Source organism: Xenopus tropicalis, chromosome 8, assembly GCF_000004195.4.
Source record: "Xenopus tropicalis strain Nigerian chromosome 8, UCB_Xtro_10.0, whole genome shotgun sequence".
NCBI classification, from domain to species: Eukaryota; Metazoa; Chordata; class Amphibia; order Anura; family Pipidae; genus Xenopus; species Xenopus tropicalis.
Window position 1 is genome coordinate 6,923,730 of NC_030684.2, and position 20,229 is coordinate 6,943,958.

Sequence of the window (20,229 nt, forward strand, 5' to 3'; positions counted from 1 at the left end):
TGGCACCCACAAAAGCGCCACGCTGCAGCCTGTAAGTGGCATTTTTTGCTGGATTGGCAGCCTGTGCCGGGCAGAATGGGAGGGGACACGGGGAGGGAGAGTGCCTACGGGGAGGGAGGGTGCCCAGGGCACTGCAGAGCTGAGACACGGGCATGGAGGGGGGCACGGAGAGGGGCACAGGGTCTGGGTGAGGGAGAGAAAAGGGGAGACTGAGAAGGAAAGGAGCTTTCTTCAGGGGGTTGTGAGGGGAGGGGGTCCCCAACCTGCTAAGGGTCCCACACAGGGTCGGACTGGGGGGTGAAGGGCCCGCGCCCATAGCCTGCCCCCCCCCCCCCGAGGGGCCCCTCTAACCCCCCTCGCAGGGCCCCATACCCCCCCCAGGAGCTGTCGGGCAGGGGGAGCACCGCAAGGGTCGGGTCTGGGCCCAGTCCAACCCTGGTCCCACAGGTAGAGTGATCCCCCACATTGATAAAGAGTGTCTATGGCTGTGAGAGTGGGTGGGGGGTAATCTACAGCCCACATAGGGGACAGAGAGTAAGAACATAGGGCCCCCCCAGACTGAGCTAAGGGCAAGGAAAAGTGGGGTCACAGCCAGGCTAAGGAGAGGATAAGAAGGAGGGTTCCCCCCAGATTGAGCAGAGGTTAAAGAAGAGAGGGGGTACCCCCAGGCTAGGCAGAGGGTTAAGGAAGAGAGGGGGTTCCCCCCAGATTGAGCAGAGGTTAAAGAAGAGAGGGGGTACCCCCAGGCTAGGCAGAGGGTTAAGGAAGAGAGGGGGTTCCCCCCAGATTGAGCAGAGGTTAAAGAAGAGAGGGGGTACCCCCAGGCTAGGCAGAGGGTTAAGGAAGAGAGGGGGTTCCCCCCAGATTGAGCAGAGGTTAAAGAAGAGAGGGGGTTCCCCCCAGATTGAGCAGAGGTTAAAGAAGAGAGGGGGTACCCCCAGGCTATGCAGAGGGTTAAGGAAGAAAAGTGCCCCCCCAAGACTGGGCAGGGGAATAAAGAGTGGGGTCCCCCTGGCTTGGCAGAGATAACTGTAGGCAAAGAAGGTTACAAGTGTTAAACTACATCTCCCAGCATGCCCCAGTAGCCTTTAGCTGGCCTCTGTCCCTCAGTCCCATTGCTCAGTAAGACTCTCATTGTTGTTTAAAGCCCGGCACATTGTCTGTGACCCTACAATAAATAATTACCATTATAAATTTATATTGTGGCTTTTTGTGCGACAGCGGAATTGGGAAATTAATCAGGGGAGCGTGTTCCAGTAAGTGCCATGAATATGTATAGGCCTCTCTCTCTCTGATAAATCCCTGTGTCCCCAGCTAATGTTCTCACAGCCCTGTAATGAAACACAGGGAAACTATATATATAGGTGGGAGGTGCCATATTGATTCCCGTAGACAGTACAGTATGGGGGTACAGCTAATTGTGTGCCCAGAACATTCCTTCTCTGTATATTTGTATTTATACATATGGGTAGGAGGTGCCATAGTGTTTCCCTTAGACAGTACAGTATGGGGGTACAGCTTATTGTGTGCCCAGAACATTCCTTCTCTGTATATTTGTATTTATACATATGGGTAGGAGGTGCCATAGTGTTTCCCTCAGACAGTACAGTATGGGGGTACAGCTTATTGTGTGCCCAGAGCATTCCTTCTCTGTAAATTTGTATTTATACATATGGGAGGGGGTGCCATAGTGTTTCCCTTAGACAGTACAGTATGGGGTACAGCTTATTGTGTGCCCAGAACATTCCTTCTCTGTATATTTGTATTTATACATATGGGTAGGGGGTGCCATAGTGTTTCCCTTAGACAGTACAGTATGGGGGTACAGCTTATTGTGTGCCCAGAACATTCCTTCTCTGTATATTTGTATTTATACATATGGGTAGGGGGTGCCATAGTGTTTCCCTTAGACAGTACAGTATGGGGGTACAGCTTATTGAGTGCCAAGAACATTCCTTCTCTGTATATTTGTATTTATACATATGGGTAGGGGGTGCCATAGTGTTTCCCTTAGACAGTACAGTATGGGGGTACAGCTTATTGTGTGCCCAGAACATTCCTTCTCTGTATATTTGTATTTATACATATGGGAGGGGGTGCCATAGTGTTTCCCTTAGACAGTACAGTATGGGGGTACAGCTTATTGTGTGCCCAGAACATTCCTTCTCTGTATATTTGTATTTATACATATGGGTAGGGGGTGCCATAGTGTTTCCCTTAGACAGTACAGTATGGGGGTACAGCTTATTGTGTGCCCAGAACATTCCTTCTCTGTATATTTGTATTTATACATATGGGAGGGGGTGCCATAGTGTTTCCCTTAGACAGTACAGTATGGGGGTACAGCTTATTGTGTGCCCAGAACATTCCCTCTCTGTATATTTGTATTTATACATATGGGAGGGAGGTGCCATAGTGTTTCCCTTAGACAGTACAGTATGGGGGTACAGCTTATTGTGTGCCCAGAACATTCCTCAGCTCAGCCCCAGTACAGTTCTACACTGAGGAGCAATTGTTTGTACTTCAGAGCTGTACCCCAAGCCAAATAACGTTTAATACACAGAAAGCTGTGCATAAAGGATCCCTGGAGCCGTTCCGTTGCTTTCTGGGTTCAATTCACATCATCAATATATCACGCCTATGAGTGCAGAATTCAGAGCAGCGATGGTTAATGGGGCGGAGCTCGGAGCCTAAAGACACATGTACATCCCACAATAACAGCTCAGGATGCTGCCCGGGAAGCTTATGTAGGATCCAGGCAAACTGCCCCCAGTGTGTTATCTAATTGCCACTAATGAGGGCAGATCTATCCGAGATCCTAATAAGATCGTTAGGCTGCCAGCCCTTCCTCTGGGAATGGGATTTAATTGCGGATACGGATATTCCCAACTTTGCCTTTTTTATTTACCACACACGAATGTAAACAGACTCCCCCTTTCATTTAACCCCTTAGCTGTGCCCTGTGCAGCTCTAGATAATCAGCTCATCAAACAGAGGCACCGTTTCTTCCCAGAAGGATGAATGGATTGGTCGGTACCTGGAGTCCCCTCGCCCACAGCCCCCCTTACTCCCGCCCCCTATCCATTCCCTTTCCTGTCGGAGGACAGAAATCCCACATCAGGGTTTCTGCTTGAGGCAGCGAGGATGCGAGCTGAGCATCACGGAGCACACCAAGCCCGCAAACGAGCCCCCTCGGCACCCACTAAGGCACCGCGGCGCAGCCTGTAAGGGGCATTATTTGCTGGATTGGCAGCCGGGCAGAATGGGAGGAGACACTGGGAGGGAGCAGAGGATGCCCAGGGCACTGCAGAGCTGAGACGCGGGCACGGAGAGGGGCAGCTCCCCCCTGGGGAACACCGACAGGGGCACAGGGACTGGGCGAGCGAGAGAAAAAGGGGTCCCCAACCTGCCAAGAGTCCCACAGGTAGAGGGATCCCCCACATTCAGTAAGAGTTCCTACAGCTGTGAGGGTGGGTAGGGGGCTAAAGTGAGGGTCCCCCATGCAAGAAAAAGGGTAAGAAGAGAGGGGTCCCCCCAGACTGAGGTGAGGGCACGGGAAAGTGGGGTCACAGCCAAGCTAAGCAGAGGATAAGAAACATAAGGACAGGCTGAGAGGAGGGTGAGACAGAGAGGGTTCCCCCAGACTGAGCAGAGGTAGGAAGGAAGAGAGGGGGTACCCCCAGGCAAGGCAGAGGGTTAAGTAAGAAAAGTGCCCCCCCCTCCTTCCCAGACTGGGCAGTGGGTAAGAAGAGTGGGGATAAGTGTAGGAAAAGAAGGGGAGGAAGACCAGACTCCCTGGAGGATTTGGGAGAGGGGGGGAGAAGATATATATTAGCCAGGGGGGCATGATATTCCAGCTGTAGTGATAGGGGCAAAGGAATAATGGGGTGTCAGGTATAAGGGGGTGTATGGGACAGAACGTGGGTAGAAAGGGACCTTGAAAAGGAAGAATATTGGGGAGGGAGACTGGGGGTACCTGGTATAAAGGATACTGAGTGTAGAGGAGGAAAAGGGAGGCTTCCTGGCATTTGCCCCTTGTGTGGGTGAAAGGGGGTGCCCTGGATAGGTAACGGGTAACTAGGGGAGGAGAAGGGGGATTCAGCAATAGGGAGAGAAGGTACGCATGGGTACACAGGGAATTCTGGGATAGGTGTGAGTGGGATTTGGGAATACGGAGTTATAGGCTGAGCTCACATACAGTTTAGTAACAGGGAATGAGGTGCAACTGAACAGCGACAAAGAGGGGTGATCTCCTGCAGCCCCCCCAAACCCCTGGGCATCACGAAAAGAGGAACCCCGCTGTGCCATCATCCAATGACCCCCACCCGCCCGCCTTCCTGATCTGGACTACCTGCTTGGGACCCGGGAGGATGAGAAAGCTCCGGAGACTGGTGCACATGGTGCTGTTCTGCCCCATTTCCAAAGGACTCCAGGTACCGACCAATCATTCCATCCGTCTTTGCACCCCATTATTTCCTCCATTCACACCGTAGCCGTAGGGCCTCCAGCAAACTCTCCTGCACCCATCCCCAATGTTGGGGTGCCCACGGTCCTACCCCAGAAGCCACCCTGCCTTTGATTTATCTAGAGCTTCACTGGGCAACCTGGCAACTAAGGGGTTAAATGAAAGGGGAAGTCTATTTACATCCATTGTGGTCAATAATAACAAAGGCAAAGTTGGGAATATCCGTAACGGCAATTAAATCCCATTTACTTTCAGTTCCCAGAGGAAGGGCTGGCAGCCTAATGCTGTGGCTTGGGTTGGGGGGGGCTCTTGGATAGATCTGCCCTCATTAGTGGCAATTAGATAACACACTGGGGGCAGTTTGCTGGCTTGGCTCCTACATAAGCTTCCCGGGCAGCAGAACTGTTATTCTGGGATGTACATGTGTCTTTAGGCTCCGTGCCCCCCCCCCATTAACCATCGCTGCTCTGAATTCTGCACTCATAGCCGAGATATATTGATGATGTGAACTGAACCCAGAAAGCAACGGAACGGCCCCAGGGATCATTTATCCACTGCTTTCTGTGTATTAAAAGTTATTTGCCCGGGGGGGTAATGGCTCTGAAGTACAAACAAGGGGCAGAGACTGCTCCTCAGTGTAGGACTGTACTGGGGCTGAGCTTGTGATGGGGGATACAGAGCAGTTATGTAACTACAGCAGGGCAACAGGTACTGTATCATAGTCCCCCCTCCCAGCCCCTCTCTTATGTTAAGCTTTGCCGAAACTAGAGGCGCAAACAGGTAGCTGGCAACCTGGAGGGGTGTACAAATATACAGAGAAGGAATGTTCTGGGCACACAATAAGCTGTACCCCCATACTGTACTGTCTAAGGGAAACACTATGGCACCCCCTACCCATATGTATAAATACAAATATACAGAGAAGGAATGTTCTGGGCACACAATAAGCTGTACCCCCATACTGTACTATGTTTGGGAATAACATGGCATAGTTCCTACTCTGTGCATCTGATTATATAGCAGTATCTAGCTAATTGCCTAGACCCAAAGTATTATCCTGGGCTGGGGTTATATAATGAGCCCTATGGATTTATCATGTAGAAATGAGCAAGCGGTACTAGTTCTAGATCTGATTATCCTGGTTCTCAGTGGGATTATAGAGCACTATATTATATAAATAAATATATATATACACACTGAATAACTAGGGTAGACCATAAGCAGAGAGGGCCCTTAAGCCTTATGGCACCAATAACCCACTCCCAGTTAGAGATCAATAGTTGAACCACTAATTAAAGCGCCCCCCAAACCATCTGCCTGCCCATATGTTCTTTTCGTAACAGGCCCCACCCACTTACCCATCATTCTATTCTGTGCATCACATGGTAAAACTGTATCAGTTAAGACCAAACACGCTGAGACACAAGCCATATAATGATATGAGGCCATTTGGTTTGCCAGTCATCGTTACAATTACATTGTATGGAATGGAGCAGACATGCCCCATAGCCACAATCCTGCAAATGGCAAAGGGCATCAAGATGGATTCTTCTTATAACCCCAAATGGAACGTGTGTGGCCCCTGGGGGCCAGGAGCATAGAGGACCCAGTCTTGGACAAAACCTATTGATATGTACCAAGCAGAAATGTTAGTACATATAGTAAGGCACTTTAGCACAATAGGGCCCTGCCGGGGCTCATATTCCGATCTCCTTGTCATCTGGCGAAAGGGGATCCAGTGACTCCCAGGTCAGGACGTCCGCAGAACAGATCACTCATCGGTTCCCTACAAACATGGCGGAGTTGTTTCCCGGGATCCCATTACAGCAGCCATTGTGGGGTTAGGTGCCAGTGTGATTTAAATGATCCCTGGCAAACCCCGCGGCGTGTCTGGCCAGGGGGTAACTGGAGAGGGGTCTTTGTACCGTCCATCAATCAAACGTTACTAAGGGGATAAGTACTGATCAATGTGCAGCTGTAATGAACATACAGAAAGGGGCCCACTATTGAATGGCCCATTGTGATATCACTCAGCAGCTATTACTGGCCTTTGTCCCTTTACAGGGGATTATATTCCTGCCAAATAAAGTGGCATGGAGGTGCCATAGTGTTTCCCTTAGACAGTACAGTATGGGGGTACAGCTTATTGTGTGCCCAGAACATTCCCTCTCTGTATATTTGTATTTATACATATGGGTAGGAGGTGCCATAGTGTTTCCCTTAGACAGTACAGTATGGGGGTACAGCTTATTGTGTGCCCAGAACATTCCTTCTCTGTATATTTGTATTTATACATATGGGTAGGAGGTGCCATAGTGTTTCCCTTAGACAGTACAGTATGGGGGTACAGCTTATTGTGTGCCCAGAACATTCCTTCTCTGTATATTTGTATTTATACATATGGGTAGGAGGTGCCATAGTGTTTCCCTTAGACAGTACAGTATGGGGGTACAGCTTATTGTGTGCCCAGAACATTCCTTCTCTGTATATTTGTATTTATACATATGGGTAGGAGGTGCCATAGTGTTTCCCTTAGACAGTACAGTATGGGGGTACAGCTTATTGTGTGCCCAGAACATTCCCTCTCTGTATATTTGTATTTATACATATGGGAGGGAGGTGCCATAGTGTTTCCCTTAGACAGTACAGTATGGGGGTACAGCTTATTGTGTGTCCAGAACATTCCTTCTCTGTATATTTGTATTTATACATATGGGTAGGGGGTGCCATAGTGTTTCCCTTAGACAGTACAGTATGGGGGTACAGCTTATTGTGTGCCCAGAACATTCCTTCTCTGTATATTTGTATTTATACATATGGGTAGGGGGTGCCATAGTGTTTCCCTTAGACAGTACAGTATGGGGGTACAGCTTATTGTGTGTCCAGAACATTCCTTCTCTGTATATTTGTATTTATACATATGGGAGGGAGGTGCCATAGTGTTTCCCTTAGACAGTACAGTATGGGGGTACAGCTTATTGTGTGTCCAGAACATTCCTTCTCTGTATATTTGTATTTATACATATGGGTAGGGGGTGCCATAGTGTTTCCCTTAGACAGTACAGTATGGGGGTACAGCTTATTGTGTGCCCAGAACATTCCTTCTCTGTATATTTGTATTTATACATATGGGTAGGAGGTGCCATAGTGTTTCCCTTAGACAGTACAGTATGGGGGTACAGCTTATTGTGTGCCCAGAACATTCCCTCTCTGTATATTTGTATTTATACATATGGGAGGGAGGTGCCATAGTGTTTCCCTTAGACAGTACAGTATGGGGGTACAGCTTATTGTGTGCCCAGAACATTCCTTCTCTGTATATTTGTATTTATACATATGGGTAGGGGGTGCCATAGTGTTTCCCTTAGACAGTACAGTATGGGGGTACAGCTTATTGTGTGCCCAGAACATTCCCTCTCTGTTTATTTGTATTTATACATATGGGAGGGAGGTGCCATAGTGTTTCCCTTAGACAGTACAGTATGGGGGTACAGCTTATTGTGTGCCCAGAACATTCCTTCTCTGTATATTTGTATTTATACATATGGGTAGGGGGTGCCATAGTGTTTCCCTTAGACAGTACAGTATGGGGGTACAGCTTATTGTGTGCCCAGAACATTCCTTCTCTGTATATTTGTATTTATACATATGGGTAGGGGGTGCCATAGTGTTTCCCTTAGACAGTACAGTATGGGGGTACAGCTTATTGTGTGCCCAGAACATTCCCTCTCTGTACTTATATTGCTGGGAGCTGCCATATTAAGTGGCATTGCCAGTGAAAAGTTTATCCCCTGAGAATACAGAAATCAGTTATCATTCTCAGCACAATACTAAGATCACGCCAATCTCGTTAGCTGGATGTAATTAGCTGGAGAATAAACTAAAGATAAAGAACACAAGACAATTAAGGGAAAGTAGAGACCCTTCGGCGCTGCAGTTGAATATACAGTATATTATGTTGCACCCATTAGCGCTGAGTTTCAATAGGAGACACAGAATGATTTTCACGCACTCCGGGGTAACATGGGGCTACAGATCCATTGAAAAGTCAAATTTTTTATTTTTTCAGAGATTTTTTTATTTAAATACCAAGGAGCCAATTAAATCTGCTGATGAGCATGTTAATTACTCATGCACAACTGAATTCAGGAGGGGACGAGACCTTTCTCATGGGTGGCAGTGCACTATGTGGGTATCTTGTTGCCCCCTAGAAACATGAGCAACTCCCTATTGCTCTGTTATACAAATAGCTAGAATCTCAGCCATAAAGCAGGGCAGGACTGCTGCTTACAATGGGGGGATCAGATAGGATCTGTGCCACTGTGACAGAATGCTCTGTTATACAGATAGCTAGAATCTCAGCCATAAAGCAGGGCAGGACTGCTGCTTACAATGGGGGGGATCAGATAGGATCTGTGCCACTGTGACAGAATGCTCTGTTATACAGATAGCTAGAATCTCAGCCATAAAGCAGGGCAGGACTGCTGCTTACAATGGGGGGATCAGATAGGATCTGTGCCACTGTGACAGAATGCTCTGTTATACAGATAGCTAGAATCTCAGCCATAAAGCAGGGCAGGACTGCTGCTTACAATGGGGGGATCAGATAGGATCTGTGCCACTGTGACAGAATGCTCTGTTATACAGATAGCTAGAATCTCAGCCATAAAGCAGGGCAGGACTGCTGCTTACAATGGGGGGATCAGATAGGATCTGTGCCACTGTGACAGAATGCTCTGTTATACAGATAGCTAGAATCTCAGCCATAAAGCAGGGCAGGACTGCTGCTGTTCTAGAGGCAGGATATAGAGTCACTTGAGTATGAAGACATTGTACCCCATACACACAGAGAGTTGCTGGGAGTTTATTAGAATGTAATTACACTCAGACGCTGCTGGCAGTCACATCCCATGTTGCCTTAGGCATAAATGTATCTTTATTTGGATGAGAGGAGAGGATTCCGCAGGAGAAATGATAAATATTCATACACAAATTGTAGGCTTTGGAGGCCAGAGACGGGATTGGGTACGAGAGCGGCGGAGCAATTAGCGGGAATCACAGAGCCGCGGCTGCTCACCTACTGGATGGAGAGATCTCAATTCTGCTCCATAATTACATTTTGCCCCTCATATTGTGACTACAAAGCTACAGAAGATAAGAGCAACTCTTATTAACCCTGCCCGGGGCTATAACACTCTGTGGAACTGCAACTCCCAGCAGCCTTGGCCAGGCTAGCGGGGGTTGCAGTTGGTCGGCAGTGGAGTTAATTAGCAGAGAGGTTTGGTTCCCATCAGGAGAGATTTGGGACACAATTCCGTTACATCGACCCAGAACTCCCTGCAAACCGCAGGCTGGAGTCGGAGCAGCGGCCGCTGCCGCCCGGTATTGACTTCTGTCACTTGTGAGTAAAGACCATAAAGAGCTGACACTTTGATTCATTGTTCTGCCCTGTCGGATCTGATTGGTTTGGCGGTTTTTTAATTGAAAAATCAGAAATACTGTGTTCCAAGGTGCTGTTATCTTGTGTCCTTAATATTATCTGCCCATACTGCCTGTATATACCCATACTGCCTGTATATGCCCATACTGCCTGTATATACCCATACTGCCTGTATATACCCATACTGCCTGTATATGCCCATACTGCCTGTATATACCCATACTGCCTGTATATGCCCATACTGCCTGTATATACCCATACTGCCTGTATATGCCCATACTGCCTCTATAGGCCCATTGCTGCCTGTATATACCCATACTGCCTCTATAGGCCCATTGCTGCATGTATATACCCATACTGCCTGTATATACCCATACTGCCTCTATAGGCCCATTGCTGCATGTATATACCCATAGTGCCGGTATATACCCATAGTGCCTCTATAGGCCCATTGCTGCATGTATATACCCATACTGCCTGTATATACTCATACTGCCTCTACAGGCCCACTGCTGCCTATATATACCCATAGTGCCTTTATAGGCCCATTGCTGCCTATATATACCCATAGTGCCTTTATAGGCCCATTGCTGCCTGTATATACCCATAGTGCCTTTATAGGCCCATTGCTGCCTATATATACCCATACTGCCTGTATATACCCAAACTGCCTGTATATACCCATAGTGCCTCTATAGGCCCATTGCTGCCTGTATATACCCATACTGCCTGTATATACCCATAGTGCCTCTATAGGCCCATTGCTGCCTGTATATACCCATACTGCCTGTATATACCCATAGTGCCTTTATAGGCCCATTGCTGCCTATATATACCCATACTGCCTGTATATACCCAAACTGCCTGTATATACCCATAGTGCCTCTATAGGCCCATTGCTGCCTGTATATACCCATACTGCCTGTATATACCCATACTGCCTCTATAGGCCCATTGCTGCATGTATATGCCCATAGTGCCTGTATATACCCATAGTGCCTCTATAGGCCCATTGCTGCATGTATATACCCATAGTGCCTGTATATACCCATAGTGCCTCTATAGGCCCATTGCTGCCTGTATATACCCATACTGCCTGTATATACCCATAGTGCCTCTATAGGCCCATTGCTGCCTGTATATACCCATACTGCCTGTATATACCCATACTGTCTCTATAGGCCCATTGCTGCCTGTATATACCCATAGTGCCAGTATATACCTATACAGCCTGTATATACCCATAGTGCCTCTATAGGCCCATTGCTGCCTGTATATACCCATACTGCCTGTATATACCCATAGTGCCTCTATAGGCCCATTGCTGCCTGTATATACCCATACTGCCTGTATATACCCATACTGTCTCTATAGGCCCATTGCTGCCTGTATATACCTATAGTGCCAGTATATACCTATACAGCCTGTATATACCCATAGTGCCTCTATACGCCCATACTGCCTGTATATACCCAAAATCTAGTTGGCGCTGCCCCTGGGATTCTAGCCATCCCCTCAGGATCAGATGCCTCTAGCTGCCAATGCCCCATAAGAGAGACAAACCATTGTTGTGAGGCCGACAGAAGACTTTGAGTGACTGTAAAATAGCCGCGTACTATACCCCCCCCCCCCCCATGGCTCCATCTCATCACGCTGGCAGCAGCGGCACAAATATCTGTATTCAGTCACCCAGCGGGGAGTGCGCCGGGCCACTTGGGCTACCTGATGTGCCGCATCCGCCGTACCATGGGGGGGGGGGGGTTACTGGGGCGATAAAGGGATTTGTGATGCTACAAACAACAGGGTTAATGACACCCTGAGGGTCTGGCGTGGAGGTAGCGGCACAAATGTCACGCGGAGTTGGTTGCACTCTGGGTTTGTGTGGCTGGGAGCAAAAGGTGGCACAGAGCGTTGGTTCGAAGCCCGAGAAACAGAACATGAGGGTATAAATGAGGATAATCCAGATTTTTCATGTAGATGAACCCCAGAAATGCCAGAAAGATCACTGCAGAAAATTGGATAATAATAATAATCACTACATTAACCCCAGGCATGACGGTAATACCAGTTAAATACCAGTAACAGAAATGTAGCAGGAGTCCGAGAACCATTAAGCCGCTGGCTTCTGCTACATTGTTCCAGTCACAACCAGCAGCTCAGAGAATATAAAGTGCAGATGGGTCCCACCAGTGCTACATAGTTGCACATTCTAATTCACTAATTCCCCGTTATCGGAACAGTTTTATCAAACCCGGGGAGGATTCTAGGGGTTGCGCCGTGTCATGTTGGGAACGATGTGTTGTGACTACTAAGTGTTTGGGAAACGGGAGCATTGAGTCTGTTTATCCATGAGTTGTACATTCTGCTTGGGATCCACAGCGGGGAGGGAATTTCAAGTGGAAAGACAAAAGCCTGAATGGGGGAAATGACAGGAGACGGGGGTTAACCATTTGCATACTAGCAGAGCCCTGCTGAATGCTAACAGTTGCCAAGATAGATAATCTCAGCCATAAAGCAGGGCAGGACTGCTGCTTACAATGGGGGGATCCGATACTAATTATCTGATTGGCTACGGGTTGTTGAGAGAGAGGCCAATGGCCGAGTGAGTAGAGATTTGGGATAGAGAGTTATAGAGTAAAGCCAACTCACTGCATTACCATTTAATGTAATATAATATAATGTATGTACAGCACATTCTGTGTGTTTCAATATATACGGCGTCTGGGCCTGCAGCGCGGAGCCTACTAATGCTCTGTCAGTCCCACTCTGCTACCCCCTATATCTCTCTCTCTCTCTATATATATATATATACGGCCAGGCTAGTCAGCAAGTCTGAGTTGTGCCATTTTCGGGGGCCATCAAATCTGCCACCGTCCCAGGCGCAGTCATTATTTAGCGACAGATGATGATTTATAGGGGCAATTTCAGAGGGGGCTACACCCAATCAGCTTCAAGATGCTTCCCGGCGCCTAATTGCAATCACTTATGGCGCATCTCCAACTTGGCAGCCCTTAAGGAGCGCGTCTCTCATCCAATAAGGGACTGCGGGGGTGGGGGGGTTTCAATGGGCTGTCTCCCTGCCCCCACATGTAGGGCGGCCAGAGGCGCAGAAGGAGTTAACGCGTACGCCGGCACAGAGGCCTGTCTGTTGGAGCATCCTTGTAATTAGCCGCACATTTAAAAGCCATTAATTAAGGGGAATGTGTGCTTTGTGCGGCAGTGTGGCCCACTCCTTACTGTGACAGCGGGGGGTCGCGCGGTAATGTGACAATGTGACTTAACACACTCAATAATGTGCGTTGGGGGCGGTAATAGGTCAGATAAGCTGCACAAAGTAGCATGTACAGCAGGGATGCAGGGGGGTTGTAATAAAGCCCACCCCATGTAAGCTAGATTATTATTATTATTATTATTATTATTATTATTAGGAAAAGCATCTCCTGTATTATATACTGCCCATGTGTGGGGGTTACACAGTACGGTACCATCTAATGAAATGGGGTAAATGATAAGGATATTAGCAGTCACTGAGGGGCTCTGTGCCCCCATATAAAGGCACAAGGCTGCAGGCTGAGTTATACAGGGAACTCTGAGTATCACTCATGTATTATAGGGATAATGTACCCCCTACTGTAAATGATAAGGATATTAGCAGTCACTGAGGGGTTCTGTGCCCCCCATATAAAGGCACAAGGCTGCAGGCTGAGTTATACAGGGAACTCTGAGTATCACTCATGTATTATAAGGGATAATGTACCCCCTACTGTAAATGATAAGGATATTAGCAGTCACTGAGGGGTTCTGTGCCCATATAAAGGCACAAGGCTGCAGGCTGAGTTATACAGGGAACTCTGAGTATCACTCATGTATTATAAGGGATAATGTACCCCCTACTGTAAATGATAAGGATATTAGCAGTCACTGAGGGGTTCTGTGCCCCCCATATAAAGGCACAAGGCTGCAGGCTGAGTTATACAGGGAACTCTGAGTATCACTCATGTATTATAAGGGATAATGTACCCCCTACTGTAAATGATAAGGATATTAGCAGTCACTGAGGGGTTCTGTGCCCCCCATATAAAGGCACAAGGCTGCAGGCTGAGTTATACAGGGAACTCTGAGTATCACTCATGTATTATAAGGGATAATGTACCCCCTACTGTAAATGATAAGGATATTAGCAGTCACTGAGGGGTTCTGTGCCCCCATATAAAGGCACAAGGCTGCAGGCTGAGTTATACAGGGAACTCTGAGTATCACTCATGTATTATAAGGGATAATGTACCCCCTACTGTAAATGATAAGGATATTAGCAGTCACTGAGGGGTTCTGTGCCCCCCATATAAAGGCACAAGGCTGCAGGCTGAGTTATACAGGGAACTCTGAGTATCACTCATGTATTATAAGGGATAATGTACCCCCTACTGTAAATGATAAGGATATTAGTGTATTTGTGCGCTCTCGAGCGTGACTGTTTGCCTGATGTGTCCTGTTCTCTCTCCAGAGCCGCCTCCCGGGCATCAAGGTGAAATACCTGTTCCTGGCATGGCTGAGCGTATTCGTGGGCAGCTGGGTGGTGTATATGCATTACTCCTCCTACTCCGAGCTGTGCCGGGGCCACGTGTGCCGTATGATCATTGTAAGTACCCACAACTCTTTTATTATCTCTTTTCTGTCTGATAACTGATTATATACTATAACTCCCAGAATTCTCATAAGTACAGGTATGGGATCCGTTATCCGGAAACTCGTTATCCAGAGGGTTCCCAATTATGGGAAGGTCATCTCCCATAGACTCCTTATGGGTTAAATGATTCCCTTTTCTCTGTAATAATAAAACAGTACCTGTACTTGATCCCAACTAAGATATAATTACCCCTTATTGGAGCAGAACAGCCCTATTGGGTTTATTTCATGGTTAAATGATTCCCTTTTCTCTGTAATAATAAAACAGTACCTGTACTTGATCCCAACTAAGATATAATTACCCCTTATTGGGGCAGAACAGCCCTATTGGGTTTATTTAATGGTTAAATGATTCCCTTTTCTCTGTAATAATAAAACAGTACCTGTACTTGATCCCAACTAAGATATAATTACCCCTTATTGGGGGCAGAACAGCTCTCGATATGGAGTAATAATGAAAAAAAAAAAAAAGCATTCGTTGCCATAGGTTACAAGACCAGGACAATAGTTCTCTCTTTCATTAGCCACATTTATTTCTGGGTTTATATCCCCTTTAATATCAGATTATTATATATATATATATATAAGGGAAGCTGGCACTTGGGGAGATGGGAGTTGTGCCCACAGTGGGTTAATAGGCGCCCAGCGGCCGATACATCGTTACTGTTGATTTATTAGCCGGGTACAAATCAAATGAGGCAGATAAAGTGCTCGGCTCTCCCCGGATTTCTCTCCATAGAGCAAACTGAGCCCCGGGCAGCGCTATAATTCTTATTTGATGGGGTTGAACGGGAATTTATTTTGGACTTACAGGCAGCTCTGATCCCACTAAGGATATTATAGAGGCTGCGGGAGCTATGCAGAGCAGGGGCCGTTATTTACAGGCCCCATTAGCATCTGGGCTAATGAAGAACATGCAATATGGCAGCTCCCGGCGTGTGCTGTCTGAGGGAGACATATTGTCCGGTGTAGCCTGCAGCGCTTTGCAGATATTGTTCATCTATCCGGCTGCAAAGTGGGGGGGGGGGGGGGGGGGGCCAAAGTAACTGATAACAATTAAGGCAAAGTTAACCTATTGCAGTGTCTGTCTGTCCCTTTCCCTTCCCTGCACTGCTGGTTCTGACTCCTGATACAACTCCCCAATACCCATTCATTCCTCATTCTCACTGGGTTTATAGTTATGTGTAACTGTCACTGTGTCTGTCCCTTTCCCTTCCCTGCACTGCTGGTTCTGACTCCTGATACAACTCCCCAATATCCATTCATTCCTCATTCTCACTGGGTTTATAGTTATGTGTAACTGTCACTGTGTCTGTCCCTTTCCCTTCCCTGCACTGCTGGTTCTGACTCCTGATACAACTCCCCAATATCCATTCATTCCTCATTCTCACTGGGTTTATAGTTATGTGTAACTGTCACTGTGTCTGTCCCTTTCCCTTCTCTGCACTGCTGGTTCTGACTCCTGATACAACTCACCAATATCCATTCATTCCTCATTCTCACTGGGTTTATAGTTATGTGTAACTGTCACTGTGTCTGTCCCTTTCCCTTCCCTGCACTGCTGGTTCTGACTCCTGATACAACTCCCCAATATCCATTCATTCCTCATTCTCACTGGGTTTATAGTTATGTGTAACTGTCACTGTGTCTGTCCCTTTCCCTTCTCTGCACTGCTGGTTCTGACTCCTGATACAACTCACCAATATCCATTCATTCCTCATTCTCACTGGGTTTATAGTTATGTGTAACTGTCACTGTGTCTGTCCCTTTCCCTTCCCTGCACTGCTGGTTCTGACTCCTGATACAACTCCCCAATATCCATTCATTCCTCATTCTCACTGGGTTTATAGTTATGTGTAACTGTCACTGTGTCTGTCCCTTTCCCTTCCCTGCACTGCTGGTTCTGACTCCTGATACAACTCCCCAATATCCATTCATTCCTCATTCTCACTGGGTTTATAGTTATGTGTAACTGTCACTGTGTCTGTCCCTTTCCCTTCTCTGCACTGCTGGTTCTGACTCCTGATACAACTCACCAATATCCATTCATTCCTCATTCTCACTGGGTTTATAGTTATGTGTAACTGTCACTGTGTCTGTCCCTTTCCCTTCCCTGCACTGCTGGTTCTGACTCCTGATACAACTCCCCAATATCCATTCATTCCTCATTCTCACTGGGTTTTATAGTTATGTGTAACTGTCACTGTGGTCTGTCCTTTCCCTTCTCTGCACTGCTGGTTCTGACTCCTGATACAACTCCCAATATCCATTCATTCCTCATTCTCTCCTGGGTTTATAGTTATGTGTAACTGTCACTGTGTCTGTCCCTTTTCCTTCCCTGCACTGCTGGTTCTGACTCCTGATACAACTCCCCAATACCCATTCATCCTCATTCTCACTGGGTTTATAGTTATGTGTAACTGTCACTGTGTCTGTCCCTTTCCCTTCCCTGCACTGCTGGTTCTGATCCCTGATACAACTCCCCCAATACCCATTCATTCCCTCATTCTCACTGGGTTTATAGTTATGTGTAACTGTCACTGTGTCTGTCCCTTTCCCTTCTCTGCACTGCTGGTTCTGACTCCTGATACAACTCCCCAATATCCATTCATTCCTCATTCTCACTGGGTTTATAGTTATGTGTAACTGTCACTGTGTCTGTCCCTTTCCCTTCCCTGCACTGCTGGTTCTGACTCCTGATACAACACACCATATTCCCATGTCTGGTTGCCATTGGTGCATTTTGGTGGGTAATATTCCTTCGCGCCGTTACCCCAGCAAACTCTCCCTAATTATCCGCCGGCTCCCGGCAATATTTCCAGTTAATGGCGCCGCTGCCCTCTGTCTCTCCCCATTAGCGGATCCTTAATGAACGGGAATCGTCTCTCTATATTCCCCCTCTCTAGTGCCGAGGAGTCGGAACCGGCACCTATTCACCTGCTGCTTAGGGAACAGGGCCCTAGAAAGAGTTGTCAGCGTTCAGTTGCGCTGTGTTGCCATAGTAACCGGTTTGACTGGTGGCGTTGGTGTAAATGATTTAAAAAAAGCAACACGAAAAACAACAGAAAGGATTCGAGACACCCCCCCCCCCCCGAATGGGGGTGTCCGGTATGTTCCCCCCCTTCCCTGGGGGGGGGGGGGGGCAAATAGAACACTTTCCTATGGCAAAACTGCTTGGGGGCTATCAGAACAGTAAGCAATAGAGGTACAAGCAGAAGCTCATAACGTATCCAGCTTTAAAGGGAAAGTAAACCTTTTTTTTTTTTAAATAAGGTGCTGTATAAACCTATATTCGCCATTGCCCAACATGAATGCATCGGGACTATTTATTATATTATTTATTCTTCTGGTCTTTTGCTCAGGGGGGGACTGGGACGGAGCAGCACCCCAGGGGCCCCTGCACCTCCCTCCAGGGCCCCCCCATAGAGTTGTCACCTCTGCCCTCTTCTTTCTCCAGGCAGGGGGCAGTGATGTCACAGGGGGCGGGGAAGGGGTGGCCAGTGATGTCATGGGGGCGGGTCAGTGATATCACAGGGCAGGGCTATGACGTGGCGATTGCTGATTGGCTGGCAACCCCCTCCCTCCCAAGTTCTCATACATTATTCTTATCTTAGCCCTGATTGCGGGGGGGCAGCTCAGCGGAGGAGGGCCGGGTCCCACCAGGTTCTTTTAACGGTGCCAGACCAGTCCAGTCCAACCCTGCTTTTGCTATTATAAAGCACTACTGGAACATTGCTTTGCCCCCACCCCTTGCCTTGCTTCCTCTGTAACCAGGGTAAATAGCTCTGTATAAACAAACCCCTTCTTTTTCTCTGTAAACTTCAATATAAGGAGTAGAAGTAGAATAAATATCTATTTTACTATCTACTCCTCCACAAACAGTGACTCGGCAGAACCTGGAAGCGGTTTATATTTCTAACAGGAACTTCTAATAGCAAAAATGGTTTAATTTCCTGTGTGTCAGACCAGGGTGTCTGGGGCCCACTAGAGCTGCCACCTGGGGGGCCCCCAACCCCATTTGCAACCCCCATACACTGCATCATGTTTCTTTTACTTGCAGGCATGATAGGGGGTGGAGCCAGTGGCGTAATTATAGGGAAAGCAGACCCTGTAGTTGCAGGGGGGCCTCCCATTTCCAAACCCCCCTCCCAAGTAGTGATGAATCTGTCCCTTTTCAGTTTGCCGAAAAAGTTGCAAAACGTTGAAAAAATGATCAAAATGGCAAAAAATTAGAGAAACACTGAAAAAGACGTGCATTTTTGCGCCCGTTTTGCGAACAAAACCGCCAATCGTTGAAACGCAGAAATTCACTGTGAATGGGGGGCATGAATGGTGGGTGATCTGGAATGGGGGACATCAGGGGTGGGCAACAAGGGGGGAGACATCAGGGGTGGGCGACAAGGGGGGATAGAGGGGTGGGTGACAAGGGGGGAGATAGAGGGGTGGGCGACAAGGGGGGAGACATCAGGGGTGGGCGACAAGGGGGGGATAGAGGGGTGGGCGACAAGGGGGGAGATAGAGGGGTGGGCAACAAGGGGGGAGACATCAGGGGTGGGGCGACAAGGGGGGAGATAGAGGGGTGGGCGACAAGGGGGGAGACATCAGGGGTGGGCGACAAGGGGGGAGATAGAGGGGTGGGGCAACAAGGGGGGAGACATCAGGGGTGGGCGACAAGGGGGGGATAGAGGGGTGGGCGACAAGGGGGGAGATAGAGGGGTGGGCGACAAGGAGGGAGATAGAGGGGTGGGCGAAAGGGGGGAGACATCAGGGGTGGGCGACAAGGGGGGAGACATCAGGGGTGGGCGACAAGGAGGGAGATAGAGGGGTGGGCGACAAGGGGGGAGATATCAGGGGTGGGCGACAAGGAGGGAGATAGAGGGGTGGGCGACAAGGGGGGAGACATCAGGGGTGGGTGACAAGGAGGGAGATAGAGGGGTGGGCGAAAGGGGGGAGACATCAGGGGTGGGCGACAAGGGGGGAGATAGAGGGGTGGGCGACAAGGGGGGAGACATCAGGGGTGGGCGACAAGGGGGGAGATAGAGGGGTGGGCGACAAGGGGGGAGATAGAGGGGTGGGCGACAAGGGGGGAGACATCAGGGGTGGATGACAAGGGGGGAGACATCAGGGGTGGGCGACAAGGGGGGAGATAGAGGGGTGGGCGACAAGGGGGGAGACATCAGGGGTGGGTGACAAGGGGGGAGACATCAGGGGTGGGCGACAAGGGGGGAGATAGAGGGGTGGGCGACAAGGGGGGAGACATCAGGGGTGGGCGACAAGGGGGGAGACATCAGGGGTGGGCGACAAGGGGGGAAACATCAGGGGTGGGAGACAAGGGGGGAGACATCAGGGGTGGGTGACAAGGGGGGAGACATCAGGGGTGGGCGACAAGGGGGGAGATAGAGGGGTGGGCGACAAGGGGGGAGACATCAGGGGTGGGCGACAAGGGGGGAGATAGAGGGGTGGGCGACAAGGGGGGAGACATCAGGGGTGGGCGACAAGGGGGGAGATAGAGGGGTGGGCGACAAGGGGGGAGACATCAGGGGTGGGCGACAAGGAGGGAGATAGAGGGGTGGGCGACAAGGGGGGAGACATCAGGGGTGGGCGACAAGGGGGGAGACATCAGGGGTGGGTAACAAGG

At 48.7% G+C, this 20,229-nt stretch overlaps 1 protein-coding gene across 1 annotated transcript in view; it reads left to right on the forward strand.

The window, feature by feature from the left end:
- The first annotated feature begins 4,020 nt into the window (after positions 1 to 4,020).
- Positions 4,021 to 20,229, forward strand: part of dipk1b (divergent protein kinase domain 1B) — a 61,320-nt gene continuing 45,111 nt past the window's right edge. Inside the window, 2 exon segments of the mRNA NM_001097225.1 lie at positions 4,021 to 4,433; positions 14,410 to 14,544. Coding sequence (NP_001090694.1) covers positions 4,371 to 4,433; positions 14,410 to 14,544 — 198 coding nt within the window. The 5' untranslated portion in view covers positions 4,021 to 4,370.